Source organism: Hippopotamus amphibius, chromosome X (assembly GCF_030028045.1).
Source record: "Hippopotamus amphibius kiboko isolate mHipAmp2 chromosome X, mHipAmp2.hap2, whole genome shotgun sequence".
Taxonomy (NCBI): domain Eukaryota; kingdom Metazoa; phylum Chordata; class Mammalia; order Artiodactyla; family Hippopotamidae; genus Hippopotamus; species Hippopotamus amphibius.
In genome coordinates this window covers 41,686,316-41,713,006 of record NC_080203.1, presented here as the reverse complement: position 1 = coordinate 41,713,006, position 26,691 = coordinate 41,686,316, and the positions used below count along the sequence as shown (strand labels likewise).

At 47.6% G+C, this 26,691-nt stretch overlaps 1 protein-coding gene across 4 annotated transcripts in view; it reads right to left on the bottom strand.

Moving 5' to 3' along the window:
* Positions 1-21,132: 21,132 nt before the first annotated feature.
* The window catches only part of TSC22D3 (TSC22 domain family member 3), a 59,158-nt gene continuing 53,599 nt past the window's right edge, over positions 21,133-26,691 (bottom strand). For 3 of the 4 annotated variants that reach the window (XM_057719213.1, XM_057719210.1, XM_057719211.1), the window contains exons 3-4: positions 23,837-23,888; positions 21,340-22,685 (exon numbers count right to left, since the gene is read on the bottom strand). In XM_057719213.1, coding sequence (XP_057575196.1) covers positions 22,455-22,685; positions 23,837-23,888 — 283 coding nt within the window. In that variant the 3' untranslated portion in view covers positions 21,340-22,454. Of the gene's footprint in view, positions 22,686-23,836; positions 23,889-24,620; positions 24,981-26,691 lie in introns of those variants that run through there. The other variant, XM_057719212.1, reaches the window with a different exon arrangement.

Here is a 26,691-nt window from a genome sequence, read left to right as displayed (position 1 = left end):
ACTTTGGTACAGCCACAGAATGGAGTACCGAGCTGCTTTTAAAAAGGAGGAGGATGCTCTCTATGAACTGATAGGGAGTGATTTCTAGGATATGTTAGTAAGTGAAAAAGGCAAAAAGCAAACAAAAAAGAAGTTTCTGTGGTATGCTTCCTTTTGTGTAAAAAGAAGAGGAAGTAAGAAAATATAGATGCATCTGCTCATTTGTACAGAAACACAAGAAGCATAAGCCAGAAACTAATAGAATTTGTTACCTACCATGTGGGTGGGAACCGCACATAGTAGGTGCTTCATAGTAGACATTTCCTGATAATGACTGACAGGTGCTATAGAGGACACTGTGGAAGGAATGGTAGATTCAGCGTGGAGTATCAGGAAGGGTTTCTATTGCTGTCTTGAAACATGAGTATATGGTCACCTGATTGGCTGGCCATTATGGGAAATTTTTCCAGGCAGAGGGAAGAGCTATGAGCAAAGATCCAGAAAGGGGAGATATGGTATGGAAAGTGGCTGGGACATTGGGTGGGAAGCTGGATAGGGCAGGCAGCAACCAGAACGTGGACTTTCTTTTATGCAATTGTAGTGAGTTTGAATTTTATTCTACGTAACATGAGAATTTATTGGAATATTTTGAGCAGAGGAATGATATGGGTCAGTTTATGCTGCATCGATCCCTCTGGCTATAATGTGGGATGTGGACTGAAGCGGGAGAGAGTAGAAGCAGGGTGGCCAGTTTGGAGGCTACTGCAACCATCCAGGTGAGAGAGGACAGTGACTTGGACCAAGAAGGTAGTAGTAGAGGTGGAAAGGAGTGGTCATGTTCTGGATATATTTGAAGGTGCAGCTGCTGGGACAAATTGAAGGATTGGGTGCAGGGTAGGACGAAGGAGAAAGAGGAGTCTGGGGTAACTCCCAGATACCTGGCTTCAGTGACTGGGCATCTGATGGAGCCATTCAGCAAGATGGGGACCACAGTAAAAGGAGCAGAATTTGGGGGGGAAAGGTCAGGAGTCACCTTGGATGTGTCAAGTGTGAGGTGTCAGTGGATTGGGTCAGTTGGATGCGCGGGTCTGGGCTCAGGGGAGAGGTCTGGGCTGGGGCCATAGATGTGGGACCATATAGATGGAGGTTGAAAAGATGAAGCCAAAATGGGAGAGTGTATGTATTACAACGAGGAGAAGAGGTCCGAGGGCAGAGTCCTAGAGGACGCTAACAGGAAAGAGGGGCAGAAGATGAAGACCTCATGAAGGTGGCTAAAAAAAAAAAAAAATCGTAGTAGAAACCGCAGGAGGACCAGGAGAGAAGAGAGCCACAGAGGCCCAGGGGGAGGGAGTTGCAAGGGGAGGCTGCTCAGCAGCGCCCAGGGCTGCGGGGGGCTGGGGGCGGGGCAAGACAGGAGCTGCAAAGGGTCCATTGGGTCTGGCAGTCACTTCTGATATTTAAGAGATGGGGATGGGGGGCAAGTGAAGCCAAACTACAAGGACGGTGGAGTAAGCAGAAGTGCTCAGCGAGGGGGGCTCTTCTTCGAGGACACTTGACTGTGAAGGGAGGGAGTGAGGTGGGATGGCAGCTGGCGAAGGGGAGGGTGAAGGTTTGGAGGGGAGTCATTATTATAAGGAAGAAACAGGAGAGCTCATTTGAGCTCCAGAGTTAGTAGACACACAAGACCGAAAACCCAGAAGAGGAAGGAATTCGCCAGTGGAGTTTGGTGGGGGCCCAGATGGCACGGAGAGCCCAGAGATTGGCGTGAGGATTGGGTAGGAAAAGGCAGACCTCTCTCTGAAGAGTTGCTTCGCATGCTATCATTTTTAACACGAAGGAAGCAGTGAAGATCAAATTATCCATGCGTGACTTGGGGCTCTTTGCAAACTCGGAGAGTGCGGGCGTAGTCACGTGTCAGTTCAAATAAGACCGTGGGCCGTGGTCACAAGCATCTGCAGAGGACGCTGTTGACAGAGGCACTAGTCACCCGCTGGGAACTGCAGACAGTGCGCACTTCAGGTGCGTTTGTACAGACTCAAATACAGCTTCACTTACACTTGAGAGCCTAGGACATTAATCAAGGTCAAAAGTCTCCCTTAAACAAATTATGAGACTTTACAATGACTAAATAGGACCTAATGAATGGGATTGCCAATTGTTCTTTCCTGCTCTGGACTTTGGCCAGTAGCTGGAGGGCTGAGAACAGGGCAGAGGGAAAGGCCCCAGGCTCCCTTCCTGGCTCTTGCCTCTGGGGCCACCTCTAACCCTGAAGGTTCAGCAGAAGTGAGGCCTGGGTGCTGTGCTGATCTTTTGCGAAGCAGAGAGTTTGCTCTCCAAGGGTGAAGAACTAAGGGCTAAGACATTCTGTCCCTTTGCAGACAGTGGAGCTGGTAAACTAGTTCAGAGGTGCTCATGCAAATCACTGTCTAACAACAATGAAAGAAAAGCAATGTGCTCACCCTCGCCACATGGCGTGATATGTATTGGACAGAGAAGCAAAACATTTGGTTTTGGCCCAGGCTCCGCTATAAGCTTGCTGTGTGACTTTAGGCAAGTACCTTCTGCTCTCTGGACTTCAGCTGCTGCATCTGCCAAATTAGTAGAGTGGACAGATGATCTCTAAGGGAACTGCCATGCCAACATTCTGTTTGTTTTTTTTTTTTAATTAATAGACTTGATTTTTTAGAGCAGCTTTAGATTCACAGCACAACTGATTGGAAAGTACAGAGAGTTCCCATATAGCCCCTGTCCCCCCATATGCACAGCCTCCCCCACTATGGACATCCCCCACCAGAGGGGTACATTTATTACAATTGATAAACCTACACTGACATATCATTACCACTCAAAGTCCATGTTCGCGTTGCACATTTTATGTTTTGACAAATGTATCCACTATCATAGAATAGTTTCACTGCCCTAAAAAATCCTCTATACCCCAAGAATTTGTCCCTCCCTGCCCTCAATCCCTAGCAACCACTGACCTTTTTCCTATCTCCCTAGTTCTGCCTTTTCCAGAATAGCATATTATTGGAATCACACAGTATGTAGCTTTTTAAGATTGGCTTCTTTCACTTAGTAATAAGCATTGAAGATCCTTCCATGTCTTTTCTTGGCTGGATAGCTCATTTAGTTTTAGTGCTGAATAATATCCCATTGTCTGGATATACCCCAGTTTATTTATCCATTCACCTACTGAAGGACATCTTGGTTAATTCCCAGTTTTGCAAATTATGAATAAAGCTACTATAAATATCCATGTGCAGATTTTTGTGTCGACATAAGTTTTCAACTCATTTGGGTAAATACCAAGGAGCGTGATCGATGGATCATATGAAAGTGTACATTTAGTTTCATAAGATACTGCCAAACTGTCTTTCAGAGTGGCTGTCCTATTTTGCATTCCTACCAGCAAGGAATGAGAGTTCCTGTTTTCTCCACATTCTCTCCAGCACTTCATGTTGTCAGTGTTCTGGATTTTGGCCATTCTGATAGGCGTGTAGTGGTATCTCATTGCTGTTTTGATTTGCATTTCCCTAATAGTATATGATGTGGAACATCTTTTCATATGCTTACTTCCCATCTGTATGGTGTCTGTTCAGGTGAGATGTCTCGCCAGGTCTTTTGTCCATTTTTATTTTTTTATTTTTTAAAACTCTTTTGGCTGCACCACGTGGCTTCGGGGGATCCTAGTTCCTTGACTAGGGATTGAACCCAGGCCCTAGGCAGCAAAAGCGTAGAGTCCCAACCACTGGACTGCCAGGGAATTCCTGGTCTTTTGTCCATTTTTAAATAGGGCTGTTCATTTTCTTATTATCAAGTTTTGAGCTCTGTGTCTATTTTGGATATCATTCCTTTCTCAGATGTGTCTTTTGCAAATATTTTCTCCCAGTCTGTGGCTTGTCTTCTCATTCTCTTCACAGTATCTTCCACAGAGCAGAAGTTTTAATTTTAATGAAGTCTAGCGTATTGATGATTTCTTTCACGGATTGCGCCTTTGGTATTGTATCTAAAAAGTCATTGCTAAACCCAAGGTCATCTAGATTTTCTCATGTGTTACCTTCTAGAACTCAATATTGTCATAGTTTTACGTTTTACACTTACATGTAAAGTCAGAGCACTGACACTATCTGACTTGAAGACTTACTATGAAGCTACAATAATCAAGATCTGTGTCTAAGATTCATTTTCTTTTGTATGTGGGTGTCCAGTTGTTCGAGTACCATTTGTTGAAGAGACTACCTGCACTCTGATGAATTGCCTTTGCTCTTTTGTCAAAGATCAGTTGAGTATATTTATTTGGGTCTATTTATAGGGCTCTCTTTTCTGTTCCACTGATCTCTTTGTGTATTCTTTCACCAATACCATACTGCCTTGATTACTTTAGCTTTATATCAACAGTAAGTCTTAAAGTCAGATAGTGTCAGTCCTCTGACTTTGTTCTTCTTCCATCTTGAGTTGCCCTCGAGTTTGCAATATACGTTTACAACTAATCCAAGTCAACTTTCTGATAACACCATATCATCCCATGGTCAGTGCAGGTATTAGGTTGGCCAAAAAGTTCGTTTGGGCTTACAGAAAATTCCAAACGAACTTTTTGGCCAACCCAATGCCTATAATAACAAAATATCCTAATCCGCCCTCCTGTCCCTTGTAATATCACTATCAATAATTTTACTTATACATAAGCATACAGGATCAAATACATTATTGCTATTGTTATTTTGAAAAAAACTATTATTGTAAGATCAATTAAGAATAAGAAAAAAGTTTTCATTTTACCTTAATTTATTCATTCTCTGGCGCCCTTCCTTTCTTCATGCAGATCTGAGTTTCTGACCCGTATATTATTTTCCTTGTCACTGGAAAACTTCTTTTAATGTTTCTTGCAAAATAGGTCTACTGGCAACAAATTCCCTCAATTTTCATTTGTCTGAGAAAGTCTTTATTTCTCCTTCACTTTTGAAGGATAATTTTACAGGGTACAGAATTCTATGTTGGTGCCTTTTTTCTCTCAATACTTTAAATATTTCCCTCCATTCTCTTCTTGCATGCATGGTATCTGAGGAGAAGTCCGATGTAATCCTTATCTTTGCTCCTCTTTGGGTAAGGTGAGTTGTTTTTTTTTAATATTTTTGTTTTATTTATTTACTGACTTGGTTGCACTGGATCTTAATTGCAGCTGGTGGGCTCCTTAGTTGCGGCATGAGAACTCTTAGTTGTGGCACGCACGTGGGGTCTAGTTCCCTGACCAGGGACTGAACCCAGGTCCCCTGCATTGGGAGCTTGCAGTCTTAACCACTGTGCTACCAGGGAAGTCCCTAAGGTGTTTTTTCCTTCTGGCTTTTTTTCAAGATTTTTTCCTTTGTATTCAATTTTCTGCAGTTTGAATATGATATGTCCTCGTGTAGTTTCTTTAGCATTTGTCCACTTGGTGTTCTCTGAGCTTCCTGGATCTGTAGTTTGGTGTCAGACATTAATTATTGCTTCACACGTTTCTTCTTTTCTCTCTTTGTTTTCCTTCTGGTATTACCACTTCCTGTATGTCACACCTTTTGTAGTTGTCCCACAGTTCTTGGATATTCTGTTGTTTCTTTCACTCTTTCTTCTCTTTGCTTTTCACTTTTGGAAGTTTCTATTGTCATATCCTCAAGCTAATGAGCCCATCAAAGGCTTGCTTCATTTCTGTTACAGTGTGTTAGATCTCTAGTGTTTCTTTTGATTCTTTCTTAAACTTTCCATCCCTCCTCCCTCTGCTTGCATTATCCATCCATTCTTGCATGTTGTCTACTTTATCCATTAAAGCCCTTAGCATGTTATTCATAGTTTAAAAAAATTTCTGATCTGATAATTCCAACATTCCTGCCATATCTGGGTCTGGTTCTGATGCTTGTTCAATCTCTTCAAACTGTGTTTTTTGCCTTTTAAGATGTTTTGTATTTTGTTGTTGTTGTTGAAAGGGAGACATGATGCACTGGGTAAGGTTGGATGCACCTTACCCAGTGCAGGGTAAGGAACCAGGGTAAGTAGTCCTTTAGTGACGTGGTGGTAAGGCATGGGGGAGGGGAAGCATTCCATGGTCATGATTAGACCTCAGTCCTTCATGATGCTGTGTGCCTCGACTATGAATATCACCAGTGTGTCTCAGTTTTTTCCCCAACTTCAGTGGGACAGGATGGTGCGAGTCGGCTGGAGTTGAGTACTTCCTTCTCCCAGATCAGTTAGGCTCTGATAAAACTGCAGAACGTTAGGCACTGGTTAATTGCCTTCTCCGAAGGCGGATCTTTTTAAGAAGAGCAGAATGCTCTGGTGTATTTCAGAATGATTACTTTTCGCCTCCCCACTGCCTTAAGCTCAGGGAGTTTTTGTTTTGTAACCCCCTCCCCCCCAAAAAAAACATTCATTCTAAAGACCTGATTGAGCTCCTGGGGATAAAGTTTACAAAAGTATGATGGTCTCCCTATGACTGGGTTCCCTGGAGTTTTAAAATCTCAGGCTTGTCCACACTGAACCACCAGCAATTCATCAATTACACTTCAGGTTTCCCTACCCCAGTACTGGTTCCCACAGGGTTTCTGCTCTAAGTTGTGAGTCTGTATCTCCTTTTCTGTCTCTCCAGTTTGGGGGGCAGCATTTTACCCAGTGACCTGACTTCTCTTATGAATCTGACTTCTCTTATGAATCTAAGCTTTTTACTTGTTGTTGGGTGGAGTGGTGACTTAGCTCCTTACATACTGCACTAGAAACAGTAAGTCTCTACGGTTTTCTGTGTGTTTATGTATCATTTGTTTCCCTGAGTGTACTAGAGGCTCTGTAAGGACAGGAACATTGTCTGTCTTATATTATATCCTCAGTGCCTAGCACTGTGTCTGGTACATGGTAGGTACTCAATACTCAATGTATGTTCAATGTAAAAATAAGGGACCAGGAGTCAGAAGACATGGACTGTGTGATCTTGGGCAAGTCCCTTCCTCTCTTGCAACCCCAGCTTCCTCACTACCTGATGTTGCTCTTGTTTGTTTCTTTTCTTTCTTTCCTTTTTTTTTTTTTACTGTATTTGTTTGCTTGTTTGTTTATTCAGATGTTTGTTGGGGTATAGTTGCTTTAGAATGTTGTGCCAGTTTCTGCTGTACATCAAAGTGAATCAGCTGTATTTATACATATATCCCCATATCCCCTCCCTCCTGAGCCTCCCTCCCACCCTTCCTATCCCACCCCTCTAGGTCATCACCAAGCATCGAGCTGATCTCACTGTGCTATGCAGCAGCTTCCCACTAGCCATCCATTTTACATTTGGTAGTGTGTATATGTCAATGCTACTCTCTCACTTCATCCCAGCTTCCCCTTCCCCCGCTTGTGTCCTCAAGTCCATTCTCTACGTCTGCGTCTTTATTCCTGCCCTGCCATTAGGTTCATCAATACCCTTTTTGTTTTAGATTCCATATATATGCGTTAGCATACAGTATTTGTTTTTCTCTTTCTGGCTTACTTCACTCTGTATGACAGACTCTAGGTCTATCCACCTCATTACATACAGCTCCATCTCATTCCTTCTTATGGCCGAGTAATATTCCATTGTATATATGCGCCACATCTTCTTTATCCATTCATCTATTGCTGGGCATTTAGGTTGCTTCCATGTCCTGGCTATTGTAAATAGTGCTACAATTCTTGTTTGTTTCTTCATTGTTTGTCTCCCTCCACTAGAATGTAGGCTCCAGGAGATCAGGAACCCATCTGTCAGAGAGCCCGGCACACAACAGTTTCTCTATTAGTATTTATTGAACAAACAAATTGGTGACTGAATGACTGAATCTACAAAAGGAGGGGATTGGCTTCGGTAATTTGATGGCAGGGATTTCCGGGAACTTCCCCTTTCGCATACCCTAATGTTGTGCCTGTCTGGGCTAGTTTTATGTACTCCTAAGAGAGCTTAATGCCTCACTAGGAGAGGAACGGAAAAAGGTCACATGGGTTAAGATGATCAGAAGCATATGGAAAAACAACTTGCCAAAATTTGGAACTCAGCAGCTTCCCTTCGTGTCACCCAGGAGAACGCAGGCTGTGCCCTAACGTGTGTGTCTGACAACAACTTGAAGCCTGATGTTGAGCCCTTCTAAACCACACAGACTTAGATAATGTGACCCAATTCCTTGGTTTTGCAAGGAAGGCGGTGTACAACTGGGAGAAGAGAATGCAGTTATTTACCAGTTTCTTCCTAAGGGCAAAAAACAGAATGTTCAGCATTTGTGGGAGGGGCAGGAGTTTTGTTTTGCCTGAGGAATTCTTGCTTGCTGGATGGGCAGGGTCACGTGACAAACTTCCATAGCTCGGCCTGGCACCAGAATGGGCTCTGCCCAGAGGCAGGAAAAATATTTTCTTTAAGTCCTACTTTCCTCAGCATTCCCCAGCCATGCCCTGGTGTCCCATTTCATAGGCTTGATGGGGGAAATCAAGGTCATTAAGCTGTGGGACCATGAAAGGAAACTCTTGTAGAAGAATTCAATTGGTATCCCCAATGGCCAAAGTTCTAAAGAGTGCCTTGCTTTTTGCTAAAAGCAAAATAAACCCATCCCTTGACCCTTTGCAAGGCAGAAGCTGCCGAGATGATATGGATGCTTTTGCAGTGAGAAGGAGAAGGGAATTGAGGGAGTGGTCTGTATTTAGGGGACGCTGAATTGTCTATGTCATTCTCCATAAGGTTAGCAACTGCTCTTCAGCAAGTCTGAAGGCTGTTGAAACAGATCCTGTATTCCTAGGTTTGGGGAACTAGGTGTGATTGGGTAATTTTCAGCCACAAAATTCTTTTAGCTCTGTGAATAGCTACATTCCCATAGAAAATAATCCCCTCCAATGAACATCTCCACGCAGCCTGTCTGTCCTTTTTTTCGGCTGGGCCGCACAGCATGCGGAATCTTAGGTCCCTGACCAGGGCTAGAACCTGTGCCCCCCGCAGCGCCTCCACTGGACTGCCAGGGAATTTCGTGTCTTGAGTGTGAGGTTAGAGGGTGGAAGACAGTGATGACTGGTGGGATGAGGCCAAACTGGATAACTTGCATGGCCTCTTACAGCCCTAAGATCTGAAGATTCTGTGCTGACCTTTTTACATTCGCCCCAAACTAAGAGGCTCTTCTCTGGAATTCTGACTCTGGATACTGGAGTCCCAGATTTTGACCTGGGGCCGCCTATTTTAGGGATCACTGTCCTGTTTGCCTCCATAGAGACATTTAAGCGACTAGTCTCGGCACCCCGTTTCTGGAAGCTCTCTGAGGAGAGGCCTCTTGGGTCAGCTCCTAAGGCCCCTTTGGCTGGCAAATTCTGGGGAAACAGTTCTGCAGCAGCAGAGACACCCGCCCCCGCCCCCCACCGAAAAGGGTTACTCTGCTCACTCTGTTCCCAGGGCATAGACCACACCTGCCAGCCAGTTCCGCCCACTGGAGTAGGCACATCCCCTTATGCGGAAGTCGATAGCCACAGACCCTTTTATGATGCACTTTTTCTATGCTTTCTTCCTCTTTTCTTCTTCTCCCTCTTTCTCATCTCTCAATATATACAAACACCTGGAGAAGAAATGTCTACTTGTTTACTCCAGCATCTATCCTTCTCTTCCTTATACCAGTGGGAAGAGGGAAGGGAGGAGGGGCAAGATAGGGGTAGGGGATTAAGAGATACAAGCTACTATGTATAAAATAAATAAGCAGCAAGGGTATATTGTACAGCATAGGGAAATATAGCCATTATAATAACTTTAAATGGAGTATAATCTATAAAAATATTGAATCACTTTGTTTTATACCTGAAACAATATAATATTGTTACTCAACTATACTTCAATTAAAAAAAACCCACAAGGACTTCCCTGGCGGTATAGTGGTTAAGAATCCACCTGCCGGGCTTCCTAGGTGGCACAGTGGTTGAGAATCTGCCTGCCATTTCAGGGGACACGGGTTTGATCCCTGCTCCAGGAAGATACCACATGCCGTGGAGCAACTAAGCCCATGTGCCACAACTATTGAGCCTGCGCTTTAGAGCCTGTGAGCCACAACTATCGTGCCCATGTGCTGCAACTACTGACACATGCCTAGAGCCTGTGCTCCGCAACAAGAGAACAAGAGAAGCCACGGCAATGAGGAGCCCGCCCACCACAACAAAGTTGCCCCCACTCACCGCAACTAAAAAGAAAGCCCACGCACAGCAAAAAAAGACCCAACACAGCCAATAAAATTAATTAATTAAAAAAAAAAAAGAATCCACCTGCCAATGCAGGGGACACGAGTTCAATCCCTGCCCCAGGAAGATACCACATGCTGTGGAGCAACTAAGCCTGTGCTCCACAACTATTGAGCCCATGTGCTGTAACTACTGAAGCCCACACACCTAGAGCCTGTGCTCAGCAACGAGAAGCCACCACAATGAGGAGCCCATGCACCATGATGAAGAGTAGCCCCTGCTCTCTGCAACTAGAGAAAGCCCGTGTGCAGCAACAAAAACCCAGCACAGCCAATAAATAAATAAACTTATTAAAAAAAACAAAAATAAAAATAAATAATAAATAAAAAACCCCACAAAAATGCAAAAATATGTGCAAATTACACAGCAAAATAAATACACATTGGATCAAAAAATAAATCACAAGCAAAAATTTGAGATGAATGAAAAGAAACCACTATGTACCAAACTCATGGTATACAGCTTAAGTGGTGCTAAGAAGAAAATGTATAGCTGTAAACATCTATCTATATTTTAAATAAAGATTTCAAATCAATAACCTAATCTTTCATCTTAAGAACTAGAAAAGCAGCAAGTTAAATTCAAAGTAAGCAGAGAAAAAGAAAATTATAAAAGCAAACATGGAAATAAATAAAATGGAGAGTATAGAAAAATAGAAAAAAGTCAACGAAACCAAAAGCTGGTTCTAGGAAAAGATCAAGGCACATGAGTGAGCTTGGTTGAAAGGAATTGAGCCCAGTCCAAATCAGTTGAACCCTACACACTCATGAGCTAAATAAGTATTTATTGTTTTATGTTACTGATTCCAATGGTTGTTTGCAATGCAGTGTTATCGTGGCAATAGATAACTGATGCAGCTTTAAAAAAAAAACCTCACAAAACAGAAACTTAAATTTCTTTGGGGGTGGCCATGTACACAGTTAAGGAAAGCCTCCCTTAGGAGGAGTGGCCAGGCTAAGATCTGGCCAGTGAAAGGTAAGCAGAAGTGTTGTACAGTGTTTCTGGGAAGCTTCCTCAAAAGAAAGCAGTGATTTTTCTTCCTCTTCCTCCTTTTTGTTGTCTAGATTGTGGATTCAATGGCTGGAGCTTGAGCAGCCATTGTGGACAATGAGGCAACACACTATAAATCTGGTGGAGCAGCAACTTGGAAGAAATTTGGGTCTCTGGTGACTTTATAGAGTCACCCTATCAACCCTGGACTGCCTACCTTGAGATTTTTCTTATGGGAGAGATAGATGAACATCTATCCTTTTAAAGTAACTTTTTTTTTTTCTGTTATTGCAACCGTAGCTAATCCTAACTGATACTATACCCTCTCCCTAAAATGAGACTGGAGCTTGGTAAGTAGCTCCAGGTGAAGTTTTATAAGTTAAAACGTGGATGTGGAGAAAAGTGAGCATTTAGACTATCTTAAGGGATAACAGAGGAAATTTTCCTAGGCAAGAGGTATGAGATACTAGGCTGTGTGCAGTTTCCCTTCATAGTAAGTCCCATGAGAACCCACATCACACTCTCAGATTTGTCACAGTATCCTCAGTGCCTAGGCTGGTGCCTGACACATTGACAGGTTCAATTAAAAACTGTTGAAAGAATAGTTTGTTGCTTTCACAATTGACATAATCAACAGACAAATTTACTTGTGTGATTTGAAAGACTTTGGGAAAGCTCCCTCTTTGTCCCCATCCAAACATTTTCCCCTCACCTCCCATCACCTGCCACAACATCTGAAACTCCCATAAATTTCTTTTACTGATCAGCATGTGTCAGGTCCTGGGTTCAGCTCTGAGGATATAGTGGTGAGCAGAACAGGTGTGGGTCCTGCCCTCAGGGGGCTTCCAGTGCAGTGAGGCAGAAACAACAAACAAAAATATGTGAACTAGGGGACTTCCTTGGTGGTCCCGTGGTTAAAGCTCCAAGCTCCCAGTGCAGGGGGCATGGGTTTGATCCCTGGTTAGGTAACTAAGATCCCGCAGGCCACTCGGTGCGGCCAAAGAAAAAAAAAAAAAAGTAAAAAATATGTGAACTAGTCATTACCTTTTGGGATAAGTACAAGGAAAGAAACAATAATGGGGGGAGGGACTTCCCTGGTGGCGCAGGGGTTAAGAATCCACCTGCCAATGCAGGGGACAGGGGTTCGATCCCTGAGCTGGGAAGATCCCACATGCCTCGGAGCAACTAAGCCCGTATGCCACAACTATTGAGCTCATGTGCCGCAACTACTGAAGCCCGCACACCTAGAGCCTGTGCTCCACAACAAGAGAAGCCACCACAATAAAAAGTCCATGCACCACAACGAAGAGTAGCCGGGGCTCACCGTGAAAGCCCAGGTGCAACAACGAAGACCCAGGGCAGCCAATAAATAAATAAATAAATAAATAAATAAATAAATAAATGAATGAATAATTGGGGTATACTTCTGTAGACGAAGGACAGGAACAAATAGCTATGCAGAGTTGGGTGGCAGAGCTAGTGGGAACATCTGGACTGAGGGAACCACAAGCACAAAGGCTCCGAGGTGTGTTTCAGGATTGAAAGACACTTAGGCAGTTGGAGCTTGGTAAGAGCAGGGGAGTGACACATGTAGAGGCTGGAGAGGTCAGCAGAGGTCAGATCACGTAGGCATTTGTAGGCCATTGGAAGGAATTTGGACTTTATTCTAAGTGCAACGATAAGCCTCTGATAAGCTTAAAGTAAAGGAACACTAGGATCTAGTTTTGCATTAAGAAAGTCACTCTGGCTGCTGTGTGGAATTGGACAACGGCCAGTGTGCAAGTAGGGAGACCAATGCGTGAGGCTTTTGCCTCCATGTGAGAGATGAGGGTGGCTTAGACCAGGGAGTGGTGATGGGGCTGGAAAGAAGTAGAAGGATTTGGGGTGTGTTTTGGAGGTGGAGTAGCCCATGTGAGATGATGGATTAGATGTGGGAACTGAGGAGGAAGGCGGAGTCAAGCGTCTGGCTTGAGCAGCTGTGTAGATTGTGGTGCCTTACACTGAGGTCAGATACACCGGGGGAGGTGGGAGTCAAGACTTTGATTCTGATCATGTAGATAATTGATGTACTTGTGAAACATACACATGGGGCTGTCAAGGAGACAGTTGAATATTTGAGTCTGGAGCTCAGGGGAATGCTTAGGACTGCCAATATAAATTTGGGAGTCATTAGTGGGGGGATGTTACTTAGGACCTTGGGAGGATGGAACCAACCAGAGGGAGAGGGTAGGGGAGAGCCGAGCCCAGAGGCACTCCAACATTTAGAGGAGGAGAAGCCTGCAAAGGAGGATGAGAAGGGGCTGAAAGGTTATTTGTATACTGCTTGTCATCCCCAGCAGAATGTCTTAGAGTTTGAGGAGGCTGATAAATAGCATCTCTTTTCTTCCACCTGCAATCAGAATCAGTCAAGAGAGACACACATGTGAGTCAGACAGGAGATAAGAATATTGCCGTTATTAATCATAAAGCTGCCTGGAGAAAGAGTAGAGTTGCCTGTGAACAGGCCTGCTAATATGAGCAGCCTGTCTCATCTGCCTTCTCCACATGGAGACAGGAAACAAGCACCAGGATCACAGGGCCCGGGTCTGCCCTGGCCCGTGTCAAGATTGAAACCATCCTCACAGGTCATCCAGGAATCACCTGGGGAACTGACCAGTGCCGGTGTGCAGGTTACAATCCCATACTGATTTTATTAATATTTCTGGGGACGGAGTTCAAGGCATCCATATTCCATTAAACTCTTGCCAGGTGATTCCAATGTGCAGCCAAAGTTAATAACTATTGCTGTGGCCCAGTTCCTCATTTCATCAATGGGGACACTGAGGCCTAGAGCAAGAAGGTTATCTATAACTCATGGGCTCGTCCTGGCCCCGCTGCCTACTGTGCGAGTGGCTGTGACAAGCCTGTTTCTCTCTCTGGGTGTCCATGTCCTTCTTTGGGAAATGAGGAAGTTGGGACTGTTGCTCTCTAAGGCCCCATCCAGAGCTGACAGCGTATTACTCTATCCTCTGATCCCTGGTGTGGCTTAACTCACTGGGATATCACTTGTCCCTTGAGATGCTTTGGCACGACGGTTAGGTTAGTTTTACCCTTGAGATGTCTGGGTTCTTGATAGCAAAGGACAGCAAAGAAGAGATGTTTGCGACAGTTCAGGACCCACAGAGTCAGTCTTTGGTGGAGAATTTGTCCTGTTTGTTCTTAGGCAGTGGCAGCAGAAAGTTCACCAGTGGGACAGCAGAGGAGCCCCGCTGAGGACGGTCTAACAGGCTGGGGCTACCCTTTGGCCCACACTCCTCCTCTTCTAGTTCCTATCCTGCCCTGCCCACCCCCTCCGACATCACCTCTTTTTCATTCATTTCCTGCCCTCTCTATGTATCTGCACCAGTCACAAATGTTTCGAAGGCAAGCCTATTCCCTCTGCCTACCTGCGTGCAGCCTGCTCACCTCCCTCCCATGTGAGTTTGGTGACCCAGAGCTCATAAGTGTATTGTCACAATATAGGCAACCAGAAGTGATTCATGCAATGAGAAAGGCTGGGTAATAAGGCTGTAGGTGATTCCTTCCTCTGTAAAATCACATGGAGTGTTGGGGTGCTGAGTGATGTATTGGTCTTTTTTTAAAGATTTATTTGATTATTCATTTATTTTTGGCTGTGTTGGGTATTCATTGCAGCACATGGGCTTTCTCTAGTTGTGGAGAGTGGGGGCTACTCTTCGTTGTGGTGCATGGGCTTCTCAGTGCGGTGGCTTCTCTTGTTGCAGAGCACGGGCTCTAGGTGCACAGGCTCAGTAGTTGTGGCTGGCGGGCTTAGTTGCTCCGCGGCATGAGGGATCTTCCCGGACCAGGGCTTGAACCTGTGTTCCCTGCATTGGCAGACAGATTCTTAACCCCTGCACCACCAGGGAAGTCCCTATACTGGTCTTTAAAAGTGGCTGTTTCTTTAGCAACTTGATAAGAACTCAATATGAGTATGAATAGAAATCTGGAGGCTGGAAGGGAAACTGAGGCCTAGAGCCAGGAGGTAGCTGTACAAATCTCACGCCTAGAAGGCTCTTCCTGGCCCAGGTACTTCCTAGGCACCTGGCTGAGAATTGATCCTGGGTAGCTGCTTTGTTTTGTAGATTGGGAAGCTCAGGTCTGGCAAGGATGCCAGTGACTTGCCCAAGGTCCTACAGCTTGTTAGCCAAGGACTAACCGACTCCTCGTCCTAGAATATCTCAGCTGCCTCATCCTACCCCAAAATGACCTTTAAGGATTAGTTGAATTTTATAAGTGAGTGGGGCTTGTGCTAAGGACTCTGAAGAGGAAATGTCAAAAAGTATAGACAAAAAGATAAAGATGGGGAGATCACAAAACCTCAGTGTACCCTTGGGGCTTTTCTTATCTTTCTCTGGCACTTCCCAGCTGGCCCTTCCTCCTCCCTTGCCTGGCTTCACCGCGGGCGGCCTCCGAAGTGTGGCTCTGGGCTTTCTGCTCGGCCTCCTTTGCACCCACTTCCTGGGGCGCATGTCCACTCAAATCACTCCAGCCCCTGTGACACGCAGACACACCTGCATCTGGTGCTCCAGCCTCGGACTTCACATTTCTTTCCACAGCTGGTTCTGTGATATTTCCACATGTAAATATGCTTAGCTCAGCCGGAGATCAAAACCGGAATTCATCTTCCCTCTGCAAATCTGCAGCCTTTTCCTACACCCCGTCTCCTTCTCTCCTTCGGTGCTTCCATTGTTTCCCAATCCTCCCAATCTTCCGGATGTCAAACTTTCAGGTCACCTGAGGCTGGGGAGAGGGGGACATGGGGAGTTGGTGTTTAATGGGTCTAGAGTTTCAGTTTGGGAGGAGGAGAAAGTTCTGGAGATGGATGATGGCGATGGTTGCATAACCACGGGAATATACTTAATGCCACTGGACTGCCCACTTAAAAACGGCTGCAATGGCACATTTTATGCCATATGTATTTTATCACAGTGAAAAAGAAGAGAAAACATAAAACTTTCAAGTCATCCTTGACCTGTGGCTACTTTGCTTTCTCATCCCAACTCACTTTGTTACCCGGTCATGCTGATTTTTTCACTTAGTGGAGGTTCCTCAAACTTTCACATCCTCCAGCATGACCAGGGGAGCTTGTTAGAGTTATCAGTTCCCAAGCCCTGCCCGCCCCCCTCTTTAGTCTGGGGGGAGGGCCTGCAATCTGCATTTTAAACCAACTTCCCAACAAACCTGATGTGAGTGGACTGCAGACCACACTTGGAGAAACAATGCCCTTCGGTGCCTTTTGGCTTTGTCCCTCTATCTCCTTTCCACGACCCCCTCCCTGCCCCTGCTGGCCTTCGTCACCTCACACCTGGATTACTGCAGCAGCTGGCCTGCCTTCCGCTAGCCTTTCTCTGCTCCAGTCTCCCCAGCTGCTAGCACCCATCTTCTGCAAATATCTCTGGCATCACATCACTTCTCTGCTCAGAAGCTTACCATGGCTCCCTCAGACCTATTAGATCCTAGCTCGATTCAACTGGCTGGGAGCTAGCCAAGTTGGCCTCCCATTCTTCCTCTTCCCTCCTTTCCTATTCACTCCATCCAGCCACCTTCATTGGCCATTTTAAATCTTATGTTAGCCCCTCTGTTAGTTGGAGTGGTTTCCTTTCTACCTCCTCTGAGTCCACCCCCAGAACACCTCTGGTGACTTAGAGGGAATTATGAAAACTGTTGAGATTTCCCAGCCTGTTTCTCAATGCATCCATCTCCCCTCCCCCCATCACGGCTCAGCCATTCACTTGCTATAGGACTTCGGTCAAGTTACTTCACCTCTCTGTGCCTTAGTGTTCTCATTTTCTTATCTGTAAAATGGAGATCTTTTTTAAACGTTGAAAAAAATTTTTGGCCGCCTTGGGTCTTTGTTGTTGCACGCAGGCTTTCTCTACTTATGGCAAGTGGATTGCAGTGCGCGGGCCTCTTATTGAGGTGGCTTCTCTTGTTTCAGAGCACGGGCTCTAGATGTGTGGGCTTCAGTAGTTGCAGTGTGTGGGCTCAGTAGTTGTGGCACATAGGCTTAGTTGCTCCGTGGCATGTGGGATCTTCCTGGACCAGGGATTGAACCCATGTCCCCTGCATTGGCAGGCGGATTCTTAACCACGGTGCCACCAGGGAAGTCCGTAAAATGCAGATCTTTTTTTTTTTTTTGTAGCTCTTTATCGGAATATAATTGCTTTACACTCTTGTACCAGCTTTTGAGGTACAGCAAAGTGAATCAGCTGTATTCATACACATATCCCCATATTCCCTCCCTCCCACAATTCCCCCCCACCCTCCCCGTCCCAGCCCTCTAAGGCATCACCCATCATCGAGTTGATCTCCCTTTGTTGTACAGCAACTTCCCACTGGCTATCTATTTCACAGTTGGTAGTGTAAATATGTCTATGCTACTCTCTCACTTCATCCCAGCTTCCCCTTCACCCCCCGCCCCCCCAACTTCGTGTCCTCCAGTCCACTCTCTGCATCTGCATCCTTATTCTTGTCTTGTCACTGGGTTCATCAGTACCATGTAAAATGGAGATCTTAATGGTACATCCTTATAGGTTTGCGGAGAGGATTAAAAGAGGCAATAGCTGTAAAAGGGCCTAGAACATTGTCTGACACAAAGTAAGCGCCATGTAAGTGTTAGCTATTATTACTTAATTATTGTTATTATGGCTCCTTCGAGCGAGCTCTTTCCCGGAAACCACTTCTGCTTGGAATAGCTAACTGGTGGAGTTCTCTGTCAAACTTTGCCTGATCTAGCGGAGGTGGTTAACTGTTAAGTATGTGGGCTCCAATGAGCAGCTCTGCATGAGACAACCTGAGGAACTGGGCTGTCTAGAAAGCACTAAGTATGTCCATTAATTTCTAACCAACTAGGAGGAGAGGAGGTGAGATTTGAAATCAAGGTTTTTCCAGGATAGGTAGAATGATGTTAGGACACTTCAAAATACCCTAAGAGATAGTGGGTTGTACACATTATTTCCTATGGTCTTTCAAGAATCCTTTTCCCTACACCCCAGGTCCCAGTGGCCCTGCTTCCTCATCTGCTCACTCCCTGGGTTCCTTCTTGGAGCCTAACCAGAAGCACCTTCTTCTGTGGCGGTTCCCACCCTGGGAGTCCTGCACCTTGCGCCCCTGAGGTCTTTGTCTGTGAATAATCTACCACCCACATTTCCATTCTCCTTTTCAGATCCACCTCTATATTTTTGCAGCAAATACAGTTAAGTTCCTTTAAAAGCCCCACTGAATTCACAGTCACTGCTTATCATTAGGGGTTCTCTCTCTTTCTCAAAGAATACAGGCATACCTCAGAGACACTGCAAACTACAGTTCCAGACCATGGCCATAAAGTGCATATCATAATAAGGCGAGTCACATGGTTTTTTTGGTTTCCCAGCACATATCAAAGTTATGTTTACACTATACTGTAGTCTATTAAGTGTGCGATAGTGTTACGGCTTAAAAACCAGTGTACATACCTTAATTAAAAAACACTTTATTGCTGAAAAATGGTAACCATCATCAGAGCCTCCAGGGAGTCATGGTAACATCAAAGATCACTGATCACAGATCTCCATAACGAATATAACAATAGTGAAAAAGTTTAAAATATCGCGAGAATTCCCCAAATGTGACACGGGGACAGAAAGTGACCAAATGCTGTTGGAAAAATGGCACTGATAGATTTGTGCGATGCAGGGTGGCCAGGAAACTTTAATGTGTAAAAAAAAAATAAATTAAAAAAATTCAGTATCTGAGAAGCACAATGAAATGGGGTGTGACTATACTAAGAGTTCAACTACTCTCGGGTTGGGGGAGATCTGAGAAGAGTTTTGACATTTAAAAGGGGCCCTTGTTGACACAAAGGCTGGGAATCACTGCCCCATGGGATCAGTGGGAGCCGTGGCAGTAGCACCGAGCTCTCTGGCTCTCAGTTTTCTCATCTGTGAAATGGAGGTGAATCCTAAGTGCCTCTTTTTCTAAGGGCAGGAAACATGGATGTGTGGGGAGGGTGGGCGGCGTGAGGATCAGATGAGATGATAGATAGGAGGGTCCTGGGAGAGGGGGCATGTCCAAGCAGGGGAGCATTACGGCTGCTGCTCTTCTGGTTCTGGGGGTCCAGCTGGACCAGCTGAGCCTGGAACCCCAAAGCCCGTGAAGGTCTTTCCAGGAGCAGTGTGTTTCTTTTGCCTTTCCCCACCCCTACTTGGTTTTCTGTGGAACAACAACAACAAGGGCTGCTCCTCTATGTGACTAACAAACAGCCACAAAGTTCCTCTTATCTAGTCTACCAACCGCTGTGGCCTCAGAAGTTGCAGTGTTTGTCTCTGTTTAGTCACGGTTGCCTAGGAAACGAAGTTGTTCTCTCTTTCCCACTGTGTGACTGTGGGTATGTTTTTTCCCCTTTCTCATAGGGAAGGACTGGATGACCAGAGAGGGCTGTATGCTTGCTGGTTCATCTTCTGAGTTTCCTTTTTTCATCTGTTGGTTCTTGTTTGGCTGGAAATCAGGGCGTGGGAAGTCTGCAGATGAGCTCAAGAGCCGAAAAGTCCCTCAGTTCTTCTTGAGAGGGGGAGGGGATGGGAGTAAGTGGGAACTGGGGAGGGCCAGATTGGGGCAAGGGGTGGGGGGAGCTGGGGGAGTAGCTGCCTGATCCAAAGTTTGTGTCCACTCCAGCAGCTGTGAAATCTGCACAGTCCCGAAATCAATCCAATGGGCAGGTGTAGACAATGAACTTCTCAGGGTGAGTAGAGAGGTGAGGAGCAGGGACAGAAATTGGGATTTGAGAGCCCAGCAAGCAGGGGTTTGTAACATCCTGAAGAAGGGGCTTAGCGATTCAAAACGGACAGGTCAACATGTATGACCTTTACAGGGAAGGAAGCCTGACATTTGGAAGATATTTAGGCAGTGATGGGTGAAACAAAGGGAGCCAAGACCTCTTGGTCCTTGAGGGTTCTGGCTCAGGAAAATCAAGGTGTTCTTTTCAATTTCAAGTGACCAAGAGGGAGGTGCATATGCTATAGGAAGCTGAGATTGAATGGAGTCACTGACATATGGGGTGATAGCCTCTCCTGGGAACCCAGGGGGCTTGGAACACAGCTCGGGGCCCACAGTGGCTCCAGGTTAGGGTGTGGGGGAGGACACACTGAATGCCAGAATCCGAGAAATGGCGGGACTCCAGGTGCCAGAGGCATGGGGCCGGGGAAAGGATGATGGGTGAGGATGACCTGCAAAGAGAGGCAGAGGAGGGAAGTGGGACTCGGGATTCTTAGACTTGGCCATGCCCACGAGGCTGGTGGGTTTCGTGAGCGAACTTTCAGCAGCGACGAGTGGGGCAGCAAGGCTTGAAAGCATCTTTCTTTGGGGGAGAGGGATGGGGTTTGGGCCACTGCATACATTCCGTGTCCTTTCCTCACGAAGGCCCTCTTAGCTCCTCTGCCAATGTCAGGGGTCTCCTGCGGGTTGGTATTAAGGAGAATGCACGAAGTGGTCTGGATGACTGTTTCAGAAGAGGGAAGAGGCTCACTTGTGTTTATTCAGTTCCTGTCTTCTTGCTCCCTCACACGGACCCCCCTGTCCTTTTCTTCTGGCCCTTCTTGGGGTGTCCTTCCTCCGGAATCACCCCCTCGAGGTGAAGCTGTGTGTTAGTAGTCACCTCGCCAGTCACTCTGAAGCTGTCATATGAAAGCAGGAGCAGGAGAGAAGGATGTATGGAGGACTGGGTCTCAATTTGCCATAACAGCTGTGTGACTTTGGACAAGTCACTTAAACGGGCTGAGTCTCGGCCTCCTCACCATACAATGGGGGTATTTGTGACAGTTATGCAAGATCATGGCTGCAGTGAGTCAGAAGAAGTGTCCCTGACCACCTGCGGGGCCCTTACCACCCATTCTGTTTTAAACTCAGTCGGACACCAGGTTTATTTTTAGAAAAAAAAAAGAGCAAGGTTTATTGAAATTTCAAGCTACATTTGAAAAATCCAAATCCAAATCCTGGAGACATAACATCAGGATAAGGTGTCAGAAAGTGGAAAGTGTTCACTGCCACAGAACTCCCTAGAGACAAGCTCCCTGAGCACATCACCCAGGCACCGTCGGGTCAAAGCCATTCCCTTGTCCATCCCTTGTCCATCCCTTGTCCACAAGAGGACACCGGCAAGGTAATCATTCCGTTCACTTGAAAGTTTTCCACAAACGTAAAAAAACAAAAACAAAAACAAAACAACGTTTTCAAATGACAATGTGAAGTTCCAGCTGATCTTCTCTCAACCCCATTCTTTGTAGTCAGCACCAGTGAATGGTGGGTTTGGCATTCGAAAGAGGACCTCACATGTCTTCAGGGGACAGATGGGGCAAAGGTCGCAGCAGCAAGGCATTTGGAGGCTGGTCCCCCTCCCTGCCTTTACTCTTTAGTTTTACTTAACCTAAAGGACAAACTGGATCAACCTGGTAAATGAACACATTCAAAGAATTAGCCTTAAGAGATAAGGGACCAGTCAATACTCCCAAAGCTGGTTAGGCCCTTCAACACGTAGGTGTATGTGTACACGTATACATCGCTACACTAAGATACAGATCTAGCCCTACGGGTATATATACGCATGGATGGCTATATAGAAAAACTATGCCAATACTAACCAAACAGAACTTTGTAAGCGGTCATCCCAAAGCCGTAATCCCACACTGGGCTGTGCACAAAGCCATGCATTACACCATATCAACCAACAGAAGGCTGACTTGGCTCAATCTCTCCCAACTGTGGCCCTGCCTCGGTGAGGCAGGGGAGGAGAGAGAGGCTGCCTCTGCTTAAACCACAAGTGGTTTCTTCATAGGACAGTCGTCGTCAGGTGAAGCTGTTGAAGATGTCCATGGAAATGAAAAAACAGACCCCTTAGACTTTCTGGAGCAAACTGGCGGCCTGTCTCAAACTACCTTTCTCCTTTGCCAGTTGCAGCTAAGTTGCCCAGGCCCTAGGAGCCCCCGGGGCGCAGTGGCGTTAGAGGCTCGCTGGCTTGGGGTGACGAGGCCCCATGCAACTCAGCCTCCAGAGACCTGCTCTTTGTCAGGGGTCTGTCACTGGAGTGGACCCAGGTGGCCATGTCCTTGGGACATCTCTTGGCACCAGTTATGCTAGGTGTAAAGTTCTCCACGTGAGATGACGCTTGGGGAGCCAAAAAACAAACTGGAAAGAACTAGGTAGAACAAGTTTAGTGGCTCTGTCCACCCTGAGGACAGAGCCACTTACACCGCAGAACCACCGGGGGCCTCGGGTGCTTCTGGGGTTTTGGGAGCTGGCTCCTCGGGGCTCAGACGGGACTGGAACTTCTCCAGCTGCTCTGGGCTCGCCAGGGTCTTCAAGAGAGTGTTCTCACGCTCTAGCTGGGAGTTCTTCTCCACCAGCTCCCGGATCTGCTCCTTCAGGATCTCCACCTCCTCTCTCACAGCATACATCAGATGATTCTTCACCAGATCCTGTGCCAGAGGAGACCACGACAAAGCTCTCCGTTAGCCACGGCGGCCCCTCTGCAGCACTTTCTCCTGGCCGTCGGGGCACCTGCGCTGTCTCGCAGGCTGCCAACCTCCAGCCTTCCCTCAGCAGCCCCTCAGCATGCTGGCCCTGAGGCCCTGGTCCTCCTGCCCCTTTCTCCGAAGCACCTAAACCCTCGCTCAGGAGAGCTGCATGATTGGGGCCACGCCTGAGCTGGGAGCCCCGCTTTGAACTACATAGGATATCCCCCCTGTAAGTTTCTAATGACCTTCAAAGCCGGCCTCTTGGGAGCCTTTTGGGTGAGACTTCTGCTGTTGGCAGTGGTTTGCTATATATCCCCGTTTCCACATAAGGTCCCGCTGCTGGCCCAGATCCCAGGGAACACCTGCAATGCACCCCGTACTGTTTGTCTGCTTTACACATCTTTTCCAAGAGAATAAAATGGGCTACTTAGGAGTCCCCTCCTCTTCACATGACCCAGCATACTGAGCTGCAGCTGTCCTGCAGCCTGGCCCGACAGGACACTGGCCCTGGGGGAAGGACCGGGATGTCTGCATCCTCTCTGAACTCGGATGACTGCACTGGGGGCGGGGAACTGTGTCATTAGGCTCCGGGGCACAATAAAGTGGTTGCTAACTGCTGGGTGCCCCAACCCCCTGCAGCCATTTGGGTTGCTTGGTGGAGTATGACCTCTACCTGGTAAGGAGAGGGAGGAGGGGTGGGGTGCTTTGCTTCCTGTTTCCTCCCAACTCCTGACCCCAGCCCAGGCTCTGCAGAGGCACTGCAGTGCGGTTGCATCCAATGAGCTCTGGCCCCTGCCAACTGCGGGATGCAGACAAATGCAAGTGTGTGAGCTCCCTGCCCTGCCACGGGCCCAGGAGGGAGCCAGAGGCTGCTGCAAAGCCCTGGGAGGGGAGAAGGAGGAGGAAAGGAGAGGGCCCAGCAAGGGTGGACTAGAAATGCCCTAAAAGGTGCCACTCTGATGGGACTCTACTTAAGGCCTCCGAGGGGATAGGAGGCAGGCTGTCAGCTTCCTTAGGCTCTTGGCTTTTGCACCCACCCCCTCACTGCTACGCTGAGTTACATAAGCAGTAGCCGGGTCTGCGGATGGGAATGACGCAGGGATGGCACTCACCATGGCCTGCTCGATCTTGTTGTCTATGGCCACCACGCTGGCTCCGGAGGCACTGCCAAGACAAAAAGGAGCGAGACCACGTTACCCACTTGGTTCCAGTCTGAGTACCTGGCAGCGGTGGCCACAAATCCTCCATCTGCCCCAGCTCTTCCTCTCTACCGCCTCGCTGGCCCGGAGTTCCAGGGCACTTCGTCCCCAGGTCCCTCTCCGGCCCCCGAAGGAAGCTGCACCTCCCCACCCAGACCGGCTCCCCGCCGCCGCCGCCCAGGGCTCCGCGTGGAGCAGCGCGCGGGTCCGGGGACGCACGGGCCAGCGTGGCCTGCTCGGCTACATGCAAACAATGGGGGCGCGCGGCCCAGGGAGTCCCCGGCCGCCGGCCCATTCCGGCGCCGGCCCAGAAGGTCCCGGGCAAACCTACCGAGCCCCGAAGCTAGCTAGGAATTCCTCCTCTGTTCGGAAGCTTCCGGCCTGCTCCCCAGCGGCGCACGGCGCGCGGCCAGCCCCCTGCCCAGCCCTGCCCAGCCCGGCCCCGCCGCCCTTCTGCCTCTGCCTCCGGCTGCAGCAGCTTGTTCTTACGGCGCAGCGGCCGCAGGGACGCTCCGACGGCGGATTCCAGCGCGGCGGTGACCCCCCCCCCCGCCCCGCCGCGTCCCCTACCCCCGCCCCTTCCCAGGATGCTGCACCGCGGGGAACGGGGACCGGCGGCGCACGGCTCGCTCGGAGATCCCGCTCACAGCCCAGCCCCCGCCAGCGCCCGGGCTCGGGAGCTGTGGCCAGTGGTTACCTGTTATCCAGCTTAACGGAAACCACATCCCCTCCAAGCAGGGAAGAGAAGAAAGAGATGTTGAAATTGTGCAGCTGATAGACCGCCACCTCCATGGGGGTCTGATACATTTCGGTGTTCATGGCTTGGGCTGCCGGGGAGCTCTGGCCGGGCTGCGGGCTGGGCTGGGCTGGGCTGGGCGGCCGCCGGCTGCTGGCGCGCTGCACCGGGCTGGGCTCTGCGCGTTGAGCCCTGGGGCTAGGAGGGGGGCGAAAGCTGCCGAGCGGACCCAAAGCCGGTCGGGCGTTCCAGAGTTGAAGGGAAGTGACTCGAGGGGTGTCACCTAGTGTGTCACAAACTCCACGGCCGCCGGTCCAACCCAGACTCGGAGATATTTCGGCTCCTTCTTCTTTATATAGGAGGAGCCGGCTGCGTCACATGGCGTCAGGGCCATGCAAATGAGCCCTGTACCGGGCTTTGTGCCTCAGTTAAACCACATCCCCTCCCTGAACCTTAGGCTGGGACTCTAAACAGTTCAGCACTTTCCTGTGCCAACTGGCATCCCCAAAGAAGGCTCTGGAGATTGGTAAAAACCAAACTGGAGCTGATTTCTTAGAGAAATGAGAAGTACAAATGCCATTACAGGAGGTAGGAAGCGTTCAGTAGAGGGCGGCACTGGCTGTAAAAGCTCTTCTTCAGATGTCAGCCAGCACACTCCCATGGCTTTGCAGTGCTATCACAGGCCACTCTCACCATCAGAACCCTCACTCCTTCCTGCTGCCTGACTTAGCCTCTCTCCTGCACACAGACTTTGTCACCTGCCTGTCCCCTCACCCAGCCAGCTTGCCCCCATCCCCAGCACCTATCCATTCACCTCCTCCTACGGATGTACCTGTCCATGTACTGACACGCACAGATCTGTGGCATGCACGGACTAGCTAATCTGTACATGACGATGTGCATGTGTGGAGTAGAGCGTGAGGGTCCACGAACTCAGATGAGTGGGGGAACACGTACAAGGGAGCAGCTGGAGGCCAGGTGGGTGACAGAGGAGGTGGGGAGGAGATGGTAGGGGAGTGGGCCCTGCAGTGACCACAAGATGCCAGCCCTTTTCTCTTTGGTCTCAACACCCTATTCTGCAAAGAAAATACATTCAACCTCATCCAGGACCTCATGTCCCTATTTTAAAAAACAAGATTTTGTTACTTTCTTATAAACAGCAAATGACAACAAAACTACAAACCAAGGCTAAATATATAAAGAATCCCGGGAGAACACCTGCCCTGTGACGGGTCCAGCCATACACAGGGTTACAAGGTACTTCACAAACAGATTCCAAGTCACAAGGAAAGTGAGGTGGTTGTTGCCTAGTAAGAGTTACACATGTTCTCATCAAAATATATTTTCATTCTTTTTAGCCTCGAGCTTAAAAAAAAAAAAAAAGCCATCAGAGGCTTGAGGTCCTTTTATTCTGCTCTTTCCTGAGTGAGGCCACCTGGTGGACAGAAGCAGAATTGCAGCCAGATGGAGCAACCCAGAGCGAACAAGGAACAGGTGATGCAACTGGGAGTATTATGAGTATTATTTACACCAACTCAGGGCCCTACGGAGAACACTGGATTCCACCACATATATAATAGTTTCGATGAAGTTAGGGCCAGTACCCGTGAATCAGTTTGTGATTCAGGCTATGGTCCAAGGAAATACCCTAGTGCAATAACGCAATTGGAAAAGTACTGGGGCTTCTTATCAGCAAAGAAGGTGATTATTATTTGCTTCAGGATATTTCACCTAACCAGGTACCTGGCACAGACACCCTGGCCAAGGCCCCAGTTAAGCCCAGTCTGAAGGCCTTAATTTTCTTCAGGTTGCCAGTGCAGTTATGCCACGAAACAGCCAACACTTTTCACTATGATGTGGAGTTACCATTGGATCCCACTGGTGGTAACATGTGCACAAGGGCCATTTGATTTGCAAAGGACTGACAAACAGATCTCCCCAAGCAAACCTACTGCACTAGCCCAGGATGAGGATTAGCTTCACCCCAGTTTAGCTGGGAGACAATCCCATCTCAGCATATCCTGTTATCTTC